Genomic DNA, 16,252 nt, shown 5'->3' on the forward strand with positions numbered 1-16,252 from the left:
CAACGACTTGTCTCGTTTGCAACTGTTGCTTCTGCTGTCTGCCCCTTCGATTTCCGTGCTACGTGGCAGGGGCCTTTGTTTTGTTTTTCCAATGTGTCGCATCATTAATTTCGCACAGATATTTGCCTGCATCCTGCCATCGGTTGCCTTCGTCCTGCGAACGAATCACGCCTTTGTATTTGGGCCGCTGTTGTTGCCATAAATTTCGATAATGTGTCAATTTATGAATGGCCAAGCCCATAGTACCCCAAAGTTATCCATACACCCGGACAGCAGGATTTGCAGCTGTCAGCGTCTATTGATTGTTTTATTGATGGGCCCGGATTGACTTGGCCAGCGTTTTTTATGGCCTGCCAAGTGAATGGCCAACAGCCAGACGGGCAAGATAAACAACTCTGCAATATATGGGTGAGTAAGTTGTTTTGCCTGACAGATGTTTCAATTAAATATCACTCAAAATGAGGTTGAAGAACATTGAACCAAACTCTAGCTGCTCTGAAAGTTGGAATCCTTTAATGAATTGTTTAGGAGCATGTAAAATATCATATTTATAACCCTGTTCATACGAAACTTTCCCAATTATTTACCTATCAGCAGGGTGCACATAGGAGTTCATTAGTGGCAAAAGGGAACTACATCCTCAGCTCGAGTTAAGCCAGCAGTTCGCGTAATTAGTTGGCAAAATGCTGGGCCACTTCGAAATGTACGTAAATTGTTTAATTGTTGTGCCAAAGGAACTGAATAATTTGCTCAATTTTCGTTCATTACTCGCACTGTCTTGTCTCGTCTCGTCCTGGCAACTGGCTCTATTCCAATCCATTCTCCTTCGTCCTGGCTTCATCCTGGCTTCGTCCTGGCTTTCGTCTGGCATTTCGCATCATCATCAGCACACCAACGTCGTCCTTGGTCGCATCTCATCTCTCGGCGTCATAAAAGGCACTTCATTTGCATAAATGAATTCTGTAAATTTTGAGTAGCACTTGACGCTGCCAAAGAGATCACAACCGAATGAGAAAGGCACTGGCACTGGCAGCGCAGTAGTAGGAATTTCCCATCTGGGGAAGGCTTATCCACAAACCGCAATTCAATGCGTAGGCCAAACAAATTGATATGAATGGCCTCGTTTCGCCAGGACGAAGCCAAGGTCCTCGACTCGAGAGTTGACTCGACTTTCGAGTGCAATGCATCGGCCCCGTCGGTGCTTTCTATTTAATTAACATGCAAACTCCTCGAGCGTATGCGTATTCAATGTTGCCATTCAAGAGCTCACTTCAATCGCTTCTTCATTCGCATTTTTATGTGCCTTTCTCTGCCCTCAATGGGGAAATTGCTTGCTTGGAGACTGGGTTGAATACTAGTTGTGGCCAGCTTTTTCGGTACTCTACAAGAACTCAAAAATCGAATAGCAGATATGATTTAACCCAAGGAACAGAAATCAACAGGAGTTCTAAAGCAGCTATGAAGGTATTTCAAAGTATGTAATGATCAATTGCGCAGAGGTGTGTAATTATTTAAAGCATATTTCGCACCCATGTACACCCACATATATAGCTACAATATATCCTTTTGCTGCAGGGACATTCAACTTTTATCATTATGATGCGCAAACGGCAGCAACTTTTTCGCACGGTTGTAGCCCGCAAAGCAAATTAGTTACAGTTCGCGCTGCTAAGCGATTTAGTTTGTTGATTAAACTTTTCGCATAAACGCCAGGACCTCGCCCGAGGGTCGAGCGGAAAACCCAGTGAAAAAGCCAGCCCAACTCGTGAATTAACGTAGCAATTTTGTTATTATGCGTATTATTACGCATACGACGTGGGTAACGAACTTTAATTTGGCAACTTTTAACTGCAGTCTTTCAATCATAACTCACATAACTCAATTATGACGTGAATTAGCAATTATTCAGTATGATTTAACGATCCGCAATCTTATATAAAAATGGCAATTGCCAAATCAATATTAATTAGCCTGAGCAGTCACTTCCAAACTTATCACGTATGCAAATGACGTTTGGAAACGAAACAAAACACAACGCACTCACCTGCTGGAAAAGTTTATTTTCCATGCCATTTTGAAAAGTGCAATTTAGAAATTACATTTGAATAATTGAAACAACAAATGTTTGGCAGTAGAAATTTTGACATTTTAGAGACTAACGAGGTCGCTCAATTTGATGAGACAAAGCCGGATGAATAATTCATGCAAAAAATAAACTAACTGAGCGCCCAGCCTCTCCACTCAGTCACACATGTAAGAGCACTTGTTTTTCGGCAGATCTGGGATCCCGAGACATATGTACATTTAATATAGCACCCAGGAGCAGGACACGCAGGACGAAGGACTCAAGACGAAGGACGAGGGAGCCAGGCACACAATGCCCTGGCATTTTGCTCGCCAGCTGTGGGTAATTTGTAAACGTCAGAAGGCAAACATCGAGTCCTGCCGACTATTCCCAGCTCCTGTTCCCGCTCCTGTTCCTGCTCCTGCTCCTGTTTCGAAGCCAGAGCCTGCCATGTCAGAGATCAGGACCAACGCCACACGTCCTGAATGAATTCGCACGTGTCCGGAATGAACGAAGTTGCCCGGCGACTGTTTCATTTTAAATACAATTTATTGTGCATGTCGGCTAGCTGAAACTAAACTGAGCCACACATCCCCAGCAAGCCGGCATAATCCACATTTGCTTCCCTGGCATTTAATATTTAATGCGGCACCGAAATGTGGCAAAAATGCGATTAATAAAATAGGCCACAGAACATGTGTCATACTCGTACATGCCGGCTATGCGTGTCACTCGCTGAAAACTATTTCTATTTCTATTACTATTACTATTTCCATTTCCACTGCCATCTCGATTCCCATTCCGATCCTGGGCAGGACTCCTCCTGGCAGGACTCACGTCTTCGTACGTGTTCGATGCCAATATGCCGCTGTATTTTCCATATTTACCCGGCATAAATTCTTAATAATCCGCTCGAAAAGCTGCCACAATTGATAAGTGAAAAGCCAAAGAGCCAACATAAGTGCCACACACTGTGGCATGTGTGGAAAATGTTTAAGTTCGTCTTCCCAAAACTAATGCAAAATACAACGAATACATTTTTAAATGCAATCCATAGCACAGAATTATAAATGATTGAATTGACAAATAAAGTTCCATTTGAATTTTCTAACAACAATTGGCCTTTTTCAGTTACGAAGTGATTGACCAATTTTCTGGCGAAAAATGTAATTATGAAATAAATGAGTTCCTCGGCATTCAATTAAGCAAAATATGCTTCAGAAAATTCGCTTCCTTAAATTCATAACGATGCCATTGCCGGGGAGGCAGAGCTCATTTCACGTTTGAAATATTTAATTTATTTTAATTGCGAGTCAACTCTTTTGATTTCTGCACTGCCATTGCCATTATGAGGCAGTTGTTATTTTCGCATTTATTTCTCCTTTTTGGAGAGAAAGAGCGGCAAGGAGCGGCGTTTCTCGAGCAGCCGCGACAAGTGGCAATTATGTGCTCACCCGGCCACCAAGTAGAGGAGAGCACTCAAATTGCCGGCAAGGCGGGGCCAAAATGCATTTCATTTCTTAAAGGGGCGCGTAATTAGTTTGCCTCGGTGACGGGCAGGTCCTCGTCCTCCGCGGTGCACACATAAGCAGGTGCACCACGGCAGCGGAACAGCTCCTGTGGCACAGCTCCTTGGGAACAGCTCCTTTGGAACAGCTCCTGTGCCACAGCATCTTTGGAACACTTCCAGGAGTGCCCACTAAAGTGTTTCTTTGAGGTTATGCAATTACACACTTTGCAGTCAAGCAGCAAAATGACGTTTTTTATTAGCAAGATTTCCAAGGGCTTAATGGTTGCCATTACTCCAAAAATGTAAGTGCTCTGGGACCTGCTGAAAATGTATGAGTAAGCGTAAGCAAAATTGATAAATTTATTCAAGCAAAGAAAGGGTGCCTTCAAGTAATACAAGCATAGTGACTTTTAGACACTATTATACAGGTTGAATAATATCCGAACACATACATATATCATTTATCACCTATATTGTCACCTATTTTTATCAATTATCATCTCCTATAATTAGTACAACTTTGGATAGTTAAAACCCAATAGAGCTCTACTGAGCTACTGCAGCTATCAAAATTCTTCACCGTGTGATTGCAATTTGGGGTATTCGATATTAACACATTTCGCATTTGTACCCCGACATGCAGTTTATGGCCATTCCTGGCATAGAGCTCAAACACAGCTCACTTCCCAGATGCAGCCGAGTGCAGAGCACACAAAATCAAGCCGACTTCTCCTCACCCCAGGCGACTTGGGCTGGCAGAGTCCTGGGGGCTGGTCATGCCACACACCCACACTCTCACACCCACACTCTCACACCCACACACTCTCACACACACACTGCCCGATTGTTTGACCTGGGGTGGCTGGCACTCCGAGGAGGAGCCCGTCTTGGAGCCCACGCCACTTGGCACGTACACCTTTGTGCAGATGGATGCTGCTGCTGTTTGGCAACATGCAGTCGAGTGGCCACTTGAAGGGAACTTTGTCGCCCCGCCAGCTCTCCATTTGCGGCCCGCAGGCGCTGCCAAAGATCAAGGATCAACGAAGGAGCCGAGGCACTTCATCCGGGCTGCGACAACACGAGGGGTCCATAACAAAGGCCCCGAGCACTTGAACTGCGTAATCGCGCCTTTCCAGAGTCCTTTGGCTCACTCGAAATTTGCATTTTTAATGCAATGACAATGCAATGAACGCAACAAATCACAATTAATGCCATAGAAAGGGTTTGTGGTCTTATGGAAAACTAAACAAAAAGCCTTTTACGAATGCGTTAAGTGCTGGCCGTAAAAGGGCTGATACCTACATTAAACCCACGCCCAAATTGCAAATATCCTGTGTGGATATCCTGGCCACACCTGCCACATGCCATCTACCACCTGGCGCTGCAATCAAAGGCAAAAGTCAACGCCCAGGCTTTTGACCCCGACTTTGGACTGACAACTTAATTGTGGTCCTCGAACAAACAAGTTCTATTTTTCGCTTTTCGCGGCGAACTTTCAACGCGCCCAATCCCAATGACAACAGCATTAATAATTCAATTTCGTGACGGAAACGGAAGCGGAAACGGAAGGGGAACTACCAACGTACCCACCTACAGCGTTGTCTCAATATTTGGCAATTACTTGGCCTAAACCTGTGGCAGGTGCATAGCCACAGCCCACGCCACTTGGCTGAAAGCGATATCCCTGGCATAATCCGTTTAACCTCCATGTCAACTGGGTCTGTTATGACCCGACGGCAGACGCAATCTAAATTACCTTTCCCTCGCCTGGGATTGGGATTGGGATTGGGATTGGGTTCAGGTTCTGGTTCTGGTTCTGGTTCTGGTTTGGGCTTGGGCGCCCCAGGATGTGTCGTCACATCCTGTCACAGGGCCAAAGTGTCGTTTTAATAAGCGATTCGCAGCCTCACCTTTGTCAGTGTGTGTCTGTGTATCTGTGTGCTTGAGATGGCCTTGTTTTCATTTTTGCTAATGGCCCACAAGTTGGCCATTGTAAATCCGACCTAAGACTTACGGCTCTCCATGCCGTTGATGATGTTCTCAGCCCAGGACATTAGCCATTTTGAGTAGGAGGAGACACCCTCATAATGCATTCCGGCAAATGATCTTATTACAAAGATCCCGGCTACAAAAGGGATGTATGAATGGCCGGTGTTCCGCCTCAAAATTGCAAAATCTCCGCACTTAAGTACCAGCTATTGAACTCGCCGTGCCATAAAAAGTGTACTGTGTTAATGCCACCCTAAGAAGCCATACATACATGGGCATTTTACTACCCATTAGATGCTAAAGGCTGAACTCTCAATCTGCACAACTCAATCTGCGGAGAAGAAAGTCCTGCTGTTGTGGCAGGATAACTACAAATGCGTTGGGCAATTTGTAAATGTAACTAACGGATACAAATCTGCTCGGAATGCGTGGCCGGGAAAAGAAGAGCGCACATAATCAAAATTAAAATAAGAATCTCATCGCTCAGCCGCAGATACAGATACAAATACAGATACATTCCGAGAGATATGACACTGTGAACAAACGACCCAAACAAATTACACATTTTCCTTCGCTTTATTGTCGGCAATTTATTCGCAGCTAAATTGAAATACACACCATTTACCTGCAGACAACAACGCACAGCCGCTGACTCCCGGTGACATTGACAAACTGGAGCAGCGAAATGGATGTGAAAGTGGGAGCCAGTTGGTTGGGGTTTTAGTTCTGGAGCAGAGCCAGATCGTGACATCATCTCGTCCCATTGCCCCGGGAGTCACAATTGGGGGTCAAAGGCGGCTGAGTTGGGTTGTGGCGGCTTGACATCGTCCAAGCCCGCAGGAAAATTCCATTAAAAATATCAATTTCGATCAGCTTGTTAATTAAGCCACTGCGAAATAAAAACGTTCTATTCGTGGTTCAAAAAGTATTCAAAATACCCTTGCCAATCAGATTTACAAGAAGTAACTCGAATATTTAGAACAAGTTGTAGTCATATAGCTAAAGTTTTGATTACCTTTATTAGATAATAAATATTGAATATCTAAGGACTCATTTTCTTAAATTCCTTATCCGCAGAAATAGCATATTTGCAAGTTTAGCGAAGCAATTAACAGCTGTAAACAGTGTTTAACGCAACTTCTGAAACGTATTTGCCCAAGTGGAGTGGCCACACGTATCCTTGCCCACTATATACCCATACATACCCATATATATCCTGCGACTAACTTCCAGGAACGGGGCTCAATTGGCGTGCTGAATGAATGGCGCTGGCTTGGCAGAGTTTTTGATTTTAATTTAGATAAAGTGCGCTATGGAAATCAGTTTCGCTGTAACTTTCCCGTTTATCCGCACTCGAATCGCGGCCCCAGACAACTAAACACTCCATAAATACAATAGCAACAACAGCCGAAGAGTGGGCGTGGCAGATCGGAGGGCGGAGGTGGGTCGAGCTTAAGGTAAGCTGTAAATTGCACGCTTTCATGTAGATAATTAATCACCGCGAGCTCCAGTTTCGTGGGTAGTAGCGAAACTCTTCCACTGGCCATTGAAGATTTGCTTTTGTGGCGAATGCAAATGTAAATGTGAATGTGAATGCGAATGTGAATGTGAATGCGAATGTAAATGCAGAACCATGCAAATTTATTCCCGATCTTATCCGTATCCGTATAATTTTAACCCGGCAACACAATGCGAGTCCTCGAAGTATTGTGTAGTTCGAGATTTATTGGCGGCGCCATTTTCGGAGGCATCCGCGGAAGTCAAATCAATTATACGCCCTGTTGGCTGCTCGATGCACGAGAGGAAATTGAAATTATTTGATATAAATTAATGCAATTAACCACTCAGCTAAGCGAGTTGAGGGATTAGTGTTTTAATGGTTCAGCTGAAGAATCAGATACAAATGCTTGATAAAAACATTTAGTTGGTTATTTCGGTTTGCACGATGTGCAAGTTAAACCACTCACTTCGATTCAAATCTGCTCATGCATTGACAATTTAGTTTATTTTTGTGCTAAGAAAATGCAGATATAGTAGCAAATCAAATGGAATGCCCATTTATTTAAAGTAAAATAAATTCATCGGCTGAAGTAATCACATTTATAAAGTATACACTTCTCTCTAGTCTCTAGACTCTAGTCCCTGGCTATTGCTGGAAAACAATCAGAAGGACGAAGGCACTCGAAACAGAATCGCCAGAGCAGCTGGTCCTGGGATGGGAGAACTAGGACCTTCACATTTGGCATTGCAGATGGGGAATTATTTAAATGTAACTCAATTTTGAACGCAATATGCGCTTCGGTAGCACTTCGACTTGCACTTCTTCTGCCGTAATACATGATATTTTGATTTGATTTATTTACAAGTTCAATTTGTGCACATTATTTTTTCAATATTAAGCTTTGATGCGACTGCAGTCCATCGGGAAATGCAAACGAAAATCAATTCAATTTGCAGTTGGCAAGCGCAAAGCGAATGCCAAATGAAGATGACTAATACTCGTGACGATGGGTGCATAAATCCCATCAGCCAACATCCGCCATCTCCTTGGAAATGGAAACACGGCCAGGACTCTTTCACACATCGCAAAAAAAAAGTTGTGTCCTTTGCATTAGCAACCTCAAGTTCTGCTTGTCGTGCTGGAAAAGTTGGTGGAAAAGCTGGAAAAATGCAGCAGACGACGAACAATTGCCGGCGAAAATAAAAGTAGGAAAAGGAGCGACTTTTCCTTTTTTGCGAGCTGTTTCTTCAGTTGCTGCACATAATTACATGAAAAGAAAATTAGTGTCGAGATTCGCCTTGAGCGGCTCTCCAGGTGAAAACTTTTAATGAGCAATTTTCTCACAAATTCCCAAGTGTTGCCGCATTTAATTTTTTAATGAGAGAATTTCTTTCTTTCAGCCGCACACAAAAAATGGGGGGGAAAAAAAAGAGTGCAAAAATCTGGCAGCAAAGATTTCCATTTCCATTACGAGCACTTTCCCCCATTTTGGGTTCTCAATCAGTTTCGACTTCATTTAGGACTCGCATATTTCTTTGGCCTTTGGACCGTTTTCGAAGTGCGTAATTGGGTGGCTAAGTGGGTGTGGATTTGGAAGTGGGTATGGGTGGTACTGCTCCATCTAGGTGTTTGTTTTTATTTATCGGCGGCACAGGGAGTGCGCCCCAACCCATGTTAATGGCCGATTGACACGCCACTTGGCCTTGATGGGGCTTTTAGCCCGGCTCGCACTTGACTGCTGCTCCCAAAAAAAAAAAAAAAGAGAGACTGCTGCTCCACACTTTCACAGAGGATAAATGGGTGGGGGAAAAGTGGTCGTTCTCGTCCTGGCGATTCCCACACTCGGCCAACGAGGTGCTAAGCGAGCGTGCTGATTGCTGCCATTTTTGATAAGAAGTCCGCATTAATAATTCCCTTGCGTTGCTTCCCACCGTTTTGTCCAGTTCGGTGATATATGGCTTCGACTCCAAATGCCTCATTAACACCAGCTACTTCACACCTAACATCCTGGCATGGCAGACACTTTAGGAAGTCATATACAATTAGTCCTCGGACATAAATAACAGCTCATAACTGGAATGCCTGCCAAAGAAATCCTTCTGAAAATATGCTGAACCAAAAACTATTGCCAATTATATCTATGATTTATAAATCAAAGCTGAATTCCAAACCATTTTCGACATATTGCCAAGCAAATTGAAAATTCTCCCCGAAGCACAGACGGCTTTCTTGAACTAAATCCAAGGATGGCCGACTACACGGACCTGTTCAGGTGCCACAAGGCAGTGATGATCCTAACCGAGGAGGTGGGACTCCCACTCGCAACCGCTGCCTCACCCTGCTGAGTGGTTGCTGGTCAAGATTGCTGCCACATAAACAGGCAAATAAAGAGCCATTTGGTGTGCTTTCATATTCATAAATCTGGCTGGCCGGCAAAATAGTTCCTCTGGCCACGTCCATAAATCGACATCTCTTCCCAGAGCCAAGTGACTGGTGGGTGGGTGGTTGGCTCCAAGGACTGACTGCCGACTAAATCAAGTGTCTGTTCGGTGTCAGTTTAATTGCAAACGTAAATTGGATGCTGTCATTTGCTACGTTTTCATTTGTTCGAAACTTGCTCAGCCCTTCTGCTCTCCTACTCAGATGAAATCTGTGCAGCATGCAGCATGCAGCGTGCTGCATGGAGCATGGCACCCCTGGCTGTTTCCATTGACTTTTGCTGCCATCCCTTCTGTTCTGACGGACACTTCTGCCAGCTGCTCCAGAATCTCAACTCACAACTCGTAGCTGCTGCCCGGAATGCAAACGTTGCACAAATGCCAGTTTTGTTAATTGGACTCATTTTGGTAGCTGGCAGCTTGTGTATTTTAAATTGGCATTTGTGGCATCTAGAAAAGTCCGACGCTTTTATTCAACATGCAACATGCAACATGCTACCCTACATCCAGCAGTCCGTTGCCCTTAGACGACTCCCAATTCGACCTCTTTCCCCACTCCGTCGCCACCTTTCTCCGCGTTACTGTCGACCAGGTCCCAGTCGTAGATATGGTCATTGATGTATTTCATGCTGTACATCAAGGTCAAGAAGGAGCACCTGATCATCCGATAGTCCGGCTCCTCTTCGAAGCCCAGTCTGCGTGTGTAGTCAATGTAAGTGTAGAACTCCGTTGGATAGCCGGCACACAGGCTCTTCGGCGACGTGGACAGCTTCATCTCGGTGATCATCTCGTGCTTCTGCTCCCTGCTGTTGGCCAAAAGGCCTTGCCACGGCAGTCTACCACGTAGCAGATACATGAGGACGTAGCCCACCGACTCCATATCGTCCCGCCGGCTCTGCTCTCCACCGCTCAGCGCATTGATGGAGGCGTAGCGTGCGGTGCCGGTCAGCCGGGTGCCACGCCTTTGGCGCACATGTTTGTTCTCCGTCATGTCCCAGTACCGCTTGGCCAGACCGAAGTCGATGAGGTACAGGCGGTGGCTTGTGTCGCCGCAGCCCATTAGGAAGTTGTCCGGCTTGATGTCGCGGTGCAGATAGCGATAGGAGTGCAGGTACTCCATTCGCTCCACCATCTGCTCGCCCAGCATGAGCACCGTCTTCGTGGAGAAGCGGCGATTGCACAAGTCGAACAGGTTTTCCAACGACAGACCGAGCAACTCCATCACCAGCACATTGTGCCGCTTGTTCGAGAGGAACTGATAGGTGGACGGGAAGCCCATGCCATGCCTGAGCAGATTGTACACCGCGTACTCGGTGGGCAGGTGCGAACCGCCGACATCTTTGCGCTCCACCTTGAGGGCTACGTGGAGACCCGAGCCCAGGTGCTTGCCCTCGAAGATGTCACCAAAGGAGCCGCAGCCCAGTTTTCGGGTCACCACAATGCTGTTGATGCGGAGCATGGTGTTCAGTTCGTAGTTCTCCATTTACTCGCTTCCAAGGTTTACTATTCTCTACAAGATATTCTCTACAAAATGTCTAAATGATTTTATCGCCAAGCTTTTCTTCGCGCACACTGTTGTAGCGGCCAATGTTATCGATAAACGTAGATTTCCGGACTATCAAGCTATGGGGTATTCCACCAACTTCCTTTGCAACAAGTTCATGATCAAAAAAATATGATCCATGTATGTACATTGAACTGCTAATTATTGGCCATTTTGCGTAAGAAAGTTTGGATAGACAAAGTTAGATATGTTAATTGGCATCACAAAACAGTCTTTATTTTAGCTGTGCGGTCATTTTTGGCCGAGTTATGGAGAAAACACCGATTGAAAATATCCGATTTTTAATTTAATTTAATTTTTTCGATTTTTTGATAAAAATAATCCGTTTTTTTCCGATAGCAGTAAAAATAGTTATCCAAATGTGGAATGCCATACCTCGTTAAATTCGTAACAAAATTCCCTATGGATCCATGTACATGCATTAAAATGCTAAGTTTTGCATTTTCGCAATTTATGATGTACCCTTATGAACTCCATCAGTTAATTATATGTTCTGCTCGTTAGGCGTATAAACTATTCAAATATAATCCCTTTATCTCTTAGTCTCAGAAATATATATCAAATCTGATTCACATGGTCAAAACTATCAAATCAAATTTTAATAAAGAGCATTAAAACAAAATGTTTGCGCAAAACTATAAATCGCTTGTATCCGATGCCCAAGTATTTAGAACAATGCAATCCGAATACGAACCGAGAGTGAACCAACTGGAAAAAGATGTTTACGAGTGCTGCCGAATGTTGAACCAAGTCGAAAAAGTCAAAGATAACACCACTATATGGAAAAACCCCAGGGATGTGGAAAAGTATGTATCCTGGGAGTTCGATATGCGAGATTTTCCCATGGCAAATATTCGCATTCAACTGAAGAATGAACTCGTTTACGTTCGCGCCTATTATAAGAATCGGAATATCAAGCGAGAGATTATTATGCCCCAAAATGTGGATACCTCAAAACTTACGGCGATGCTGACACCCTGCGGAATTCTTACTATATCTGTTCCTATAGTACTACTGGTATCAGACGATCAGAAGACGAGGTTCTGAACTATTCCATATAATGAATGTATTCGATTTTGTGTTTTGTGTTATAATTATGTTATATTTTATTAAATCTTAATCAAAACTTTTGGAGGTATGTCTTACTGCGGGTATGCTGAGTGTGATAAATGCAAGTTCTTTGAAGTGGCAGAGTTCTGTGGCTTGGGGCAAGGTGTCCAGCACATCACAGATTCTGGACTACGGAATAGATTGGGATTCAGTTTCATGTTGACCCTCGGCTGGTACAGGACATCGGGTGGACAGGGGAATATCATAATGTGCGGAGTGGGTCGAAGGAAAGGAGATTGACTCCTAATTTGCTCGTCGACTCTGAAGCTCTGCAAGAGCTCTCGTTTTAGCTCCTCCACAATGCTTTTCGGGCTGAAGGACTCCTTCTCCACATCGGTAAATAGCTTCGGACAACAAAGATCCCCTCGATTGCTTGATTTTGTGCTATCCATACCTCGCGTAGCTGTGAATCTGCTTTCATATTCACTCTGAGGCTGGCCAGGATACGATGACTTGGGATCGGCATCGGGATAGCAAACCATTTGCATATTTTTCGGCTTGTGGCTAGTTTCCTGTACATTATTTCCTGGTGAGAAACCACTGGAGCATCTACTTATGGTGGATAATAAACTTTGAGTGGATGTTTTGGGTGACAAGAACCCTTTTCCTAAAGGTTTAGGATCTGTAATGTGGATCGGTGGTTCTGGGAAACTTCGTGGACTTTGGCGCGGCCAACTACTAGTCTTTCTTGGGAATACCTCATATTTCCTCTCCTCTCCAAACTGAAAATTGTGACTTTGTGATCTGTGGCATTCACTTCTGTCATCGTTCTTCCTGTCTTGGTTTTCCCTTGTGCAAACTGATTTTGTACTGCTACCAGAACTGCATATTGTCCCACTAAGTGAACTTTGCGAGCTATTTGTTTGCAGGACTACCTTCTTGGGCGCTGATTTTTCGAGGCTGTTATCCATCCTTTTTAGGCTCGACCTTTTGGTTACATCGCTTGGCAACAAAGTCGGTGGTCTAGAGGACCAGCAGTGGTCTGGATCTGGTTTAGAACTATGAGACTTGGACTGACTGGTCAAGCTCCATCTGGTGACGTGGTGATGACGAGGAGGAAGGTGCTCTGAAGAAATGCTGATACTTCCAGGCATTTCGGGTGGCTTGGAACTGGCCATAATGCTCATCCTTTTGCTGAAATGATCTTGAGAATTCGTGGCCGCTTGAATTCTTGACGAACTGCTTGCGGAGCTGTTTTCGGTAGAGGAACCACTTTTGTGGTCAAAGTGCGAGGGGGAAAACCTGACATTTCTGAATTGGTTTTCCCCACTAGCACTTTCACAAATTGTGCTTCCACTACTTTGTCTCAATTCTGAAAGAGCGGCTACTTTAGCTTCAACATTATTGCTTTTACAGGATATGCCGCGCTCCCCAACGATTTTTGATGACACAATGCGCGGACTGCCCGTCAAACTCACATCAGTGGCCCGAATCGTTAGGCAGATGTTAATTTCACTTGTCCCAATGGGATCTTCACTTTTTCTCTCACTGTAGAGACTGCAATTTCCACTGGACACGCGATCGAATTCCTTTGTAGGCAAATCAGCAGTTGGCCTGAAATATTGACTGGTTCGTTTACTTAATTCCCAATCGAAGTGGTCATAGTCATCGTTATTTACCTTCGATCGTTGGTTGGTTGAGCTCAGAACATTGTACATGGAGTACTGGTGAAAGATCTCTTTGTTATTTTCGGGCAGCTGATTGTTGGTTCCCCTGTAAACAGTGGGATAATGGCACTCCTTGCCCCTTTTTAAGCCATATCTTTGGGTTTCACCATCCTGAGACGGAACTTCTAGATTTTCGGAACCCAAGGAGTGATCACTTGCTACCCGAGAATTTAATATGAATTCGGACCTCTGATTAGATATTTGGGCACAGTTTAAAATTGGCTGCCCTGTTTTACAATTCTTCAACACTTTGGATTTGTTGCTAAAAATGTGCGACTTCGACAAGCGCAGTTTTGACCGTTTAAAAAAGCCAGATATTTTCTGCTTCATTGTTTTTCGCTTTCGATCTTTACCAACATCATAAAGTGATGTTTGCGGCCTAAATGACTTATCGGCAAAAGTATCACAGCCCGAATGTGATCTATCGGGTATATACTCCTCTTTTTGGGAATTGGTATATCTTCGTTGCTTCTTTTTATACGGTATCTCGATGGTGAAAAATATGGACGATGGGGATTGACCGCTGTCACGTATTCTATGCGGAATTTCTGAGCCATCGTTGAAGTCTGTGAAGCGAACAAAGTCAACCGACTTTTTTCTATCTGGTTTATGACTACGCGTTTTATAACTACCATATTCCCCGTTCGATATGTCGTACTGTCCAAAAGTTTCAGTTCTTAAGCTTCTATGTGGCTTAGGTATTTCATCTATAACTTTTTTCGGGCGATATCTGTGAGGAAGTTCTTCTTTGAATATTTTTTTATGGGTGCTAGATAAAGAACGTTCTGCGTAGGTGTGCAGTTTATATTGGTTTTCAGAGGCTCTATGAGAATTCTCTTCCATATTAAATCTATCATCTTGGACTTTAGCATACTTTTTGGGCTGAGTAAGACGGAAAATGTTGTTTGAAATTTCTTCGTAATTTATTGGCTCTTCTCTTCTCTCTTTCAAATGATTCCTACGTAGAATTTCTTCTGGCCGTTTATTGCGTTTACTTCTATTTGATTTCTCATGAAGAGTTTCGACTTCTGTAAAAGGCGGTTCTATAAGCTCGTTGACTTTTGATTTCCTTTCAGGCTTATAAATTTTGGTTGGATAGCTCTGGGAATGTCCTTTAGCATAACTTTTGTAGTAGTGAGGTTGAGGTTTCCGAAATGGATGTGCTTTTCTAGTTTCTTTGTTATCTGGGTACTCGTAGTCGTGGAACTCTTCATATGGCTTTTGGTAGGCTTCACGCGTTGGTTCTTCATAATACTCTCTATAATTCTTGTGTTTTTCAGGGGGTCCATTATAGTCATCGTCACTCCTGTATTCCGTGGAGTCATCTGCGTAATAATTTGAGGCATAGTTGGGTGGCAAAGATCCCGATGCCTGCCTATAATTCGGTTTCATCCTATAGGAACTGGATCTTAACTGACGCGGAACAGTTCCTATGACATCCCGATGGTAATCATCTTGACTTGGGTGTTTGAGGTGGAGATAGCGATAGTCCCTTTCAGATTTTCTGTGGTGTCTGTTGTTTAACCTTCGACCATTAGAAAAGTGGTCAAGAGGACTTTCATATTCGTTGTTTATTCTTGGAGTGGTTGGGACGACTCGATGGGGCTCATCCTCCTCCATTTCATGGGATGCATATGGATAATAGTTATCACACGTTTTCCCCGTCTCAAAGTCTGGAAAGTGGATCCTTTTACTCGCATAGTAATCCGCAGAATCGACCGATGGAGAGGGGGAAACTAAACCCATTTCGGCACGACTTCGTCCTTGTTTAATTGGTCCATAATGGTAGTGACGACGTCTGTCGGAATAGGCAAAGTTATCTCTGCGACGGTCAGGAGCTCGTGGCGAATAGTTCCGATGATCCAAATCAGCATGTCCGTGAGTATAGAATTTATTGGGTGCCCCAAATGACATCGCACTCTCCGTAATTGGATTAGACAATCCTCCGCCGGGTGCTCGTCCTAGATTTGCGTTTAAATTCGGGTTAGTGGACGATTGGCAAATGTTGTTAATCAACTCACGCTTTCCATGGCAAACGGAGGTCCTTGGCGGCGTAATCTGGTTTTGGTGGTCACGGCACACTCCGCCCGAAATATCGACATTGAAAAACATTAATGTACGATTCCATTCATCCGCGTCCTTGGAGCTCTCCAATCGGATTAAGCTCTGATTCGTCAACGTAAATGACATTTTCAGCAGCCACGGAACTCATGCTCCCCAGAGTCGTCATCAAATTGAACTGCAAATTTAATTCATACCGACTGTTTGCTTATGTCACTGTCCGATTTTTTGATACTCTTTTCAAATGCTCAACAATAAGATTTATTTGAAGATCAGAAGATCTGCACATCTAGGTAAACAGAGTGTCCTGCGACCCAGTTTGTTATCCCAACGAATGCCATTAACTT

General features: G+C 44.0%; 3 protein-coding genes across 4 annotated transcripts; 1 reads left to right on the plus strand and 2 right to left on the minus strand.

Annotated features, from left to right (window-relative positions):
- Positions 1-7,955: 7,955 nt before the first annotated feature.
- LOC120458923 (casein kinase I) lies at positions 7,956-11,132 on the minus strand. Its single transcript, XM_039646774.2, has one exon. The coding sequence runs from the start codon at positions 10,984-10,986 to the stop codon at positions 10,027-10,029; it is 960 nt and encodes a 319-aa protein (XP_039502708.1). The 5' UTR covers positions 10,987-11,132; the 3' UTR covers positions 7,956-10,026.
- A 489-nt stretch (positions 11,133-11,621) lies between these two features.
- On the plus strand, positions 11,622-12,129 carry LOC120458320. The gene has a single exon (XM_039645926.1). It carries the CDS (start codon positions 11,689-11,691, stop codon positions 12,112-12,114), a length of 426 nt encoding a protein of 141 aa, XP_039501860.1. The 5' UTR covers positions 11,622-11,688; the 3' UTR covers positions 12,115-12,129.
- A 43-nt stretch (positions 12,130-12,172) lies between these two features.
- LOC120458317 lies at positions 12,173-16,145 on the minus strand. Of its 2 annotated transcripts, XM_039645924.2 has the most exons (3): positions 15,866-16,145; positions 13,797-15,805; positions 13,586-13,731 (listed from the first exon to the last, which is right to left on the minus strand). In XM_039645924.2, the coding sequence occupies exons 1-3, from the start codon at positions 16,032-16,034 to the stop codon at positions 13,720-13,722; spliced, it is 2,190 nt and encodes a 729-aa protein (XP_039501858.1). In that variant the 5' UTR covers positions 16,035-16,145; the 3' UTR covers positions 13,586-13,719. The 2 variants fall into 2 exon arrangements, with proteins under 2 accessions (XP_039501857.1, XP_039501858.1); XM_039645923.2 differs by having other exon boundaries at positions 12,173-15,805.
- Between the last annotated feature and the right edge of the window lie 107 nt (positions 16,146-16,252).

This window comes from Drosophila santomea, chromosome 2L, assembly GCF_016746245.2.
Source record: "Drosophila santomea strain STO CAGO 1482 chromosome 2L, Prin_Dsan_1.1, whole genome shotgun sequence".
Taxonomy (NCBI): Eukaryota; Metazoa; Arthropoda; class Insecta; order Diptera; family Drosophilidae; genus Drosophila; species Drosophila santomea.

Excerpts from the sequence above, each read along its gene's own strand:
- LOC120458317 (XM_039645923.2), bottom strand. The coding sequence starts at position 16,034 with ATGTCATTTACGTTGACGAATCAGAGCTTAATCCGATTGGAGAGCTCC. Across the intron at positions 15,806-15,865 it reads CTCCGTTTGCCATGGAAAGC|GACGAGCACCCGGCGGAGGA; the intron begins GTGAGTTGATTA and ends ACGCAAATCTAG.
- LOC120458320 (XM_039645926.1), top strand. The coding sequence starts at position 11,689 with ATGTTTGCGCAAAACTATAAATCGCTTGTATCCGATGCCCAAGTATTT.
- LOC120458923 (XM_039646774.2), bottom strand. The coding sequence starts at position 10,986 with ATGGAGAACTACGAACTGAACACCATGCTCCGCATCAACAGCATTGTG.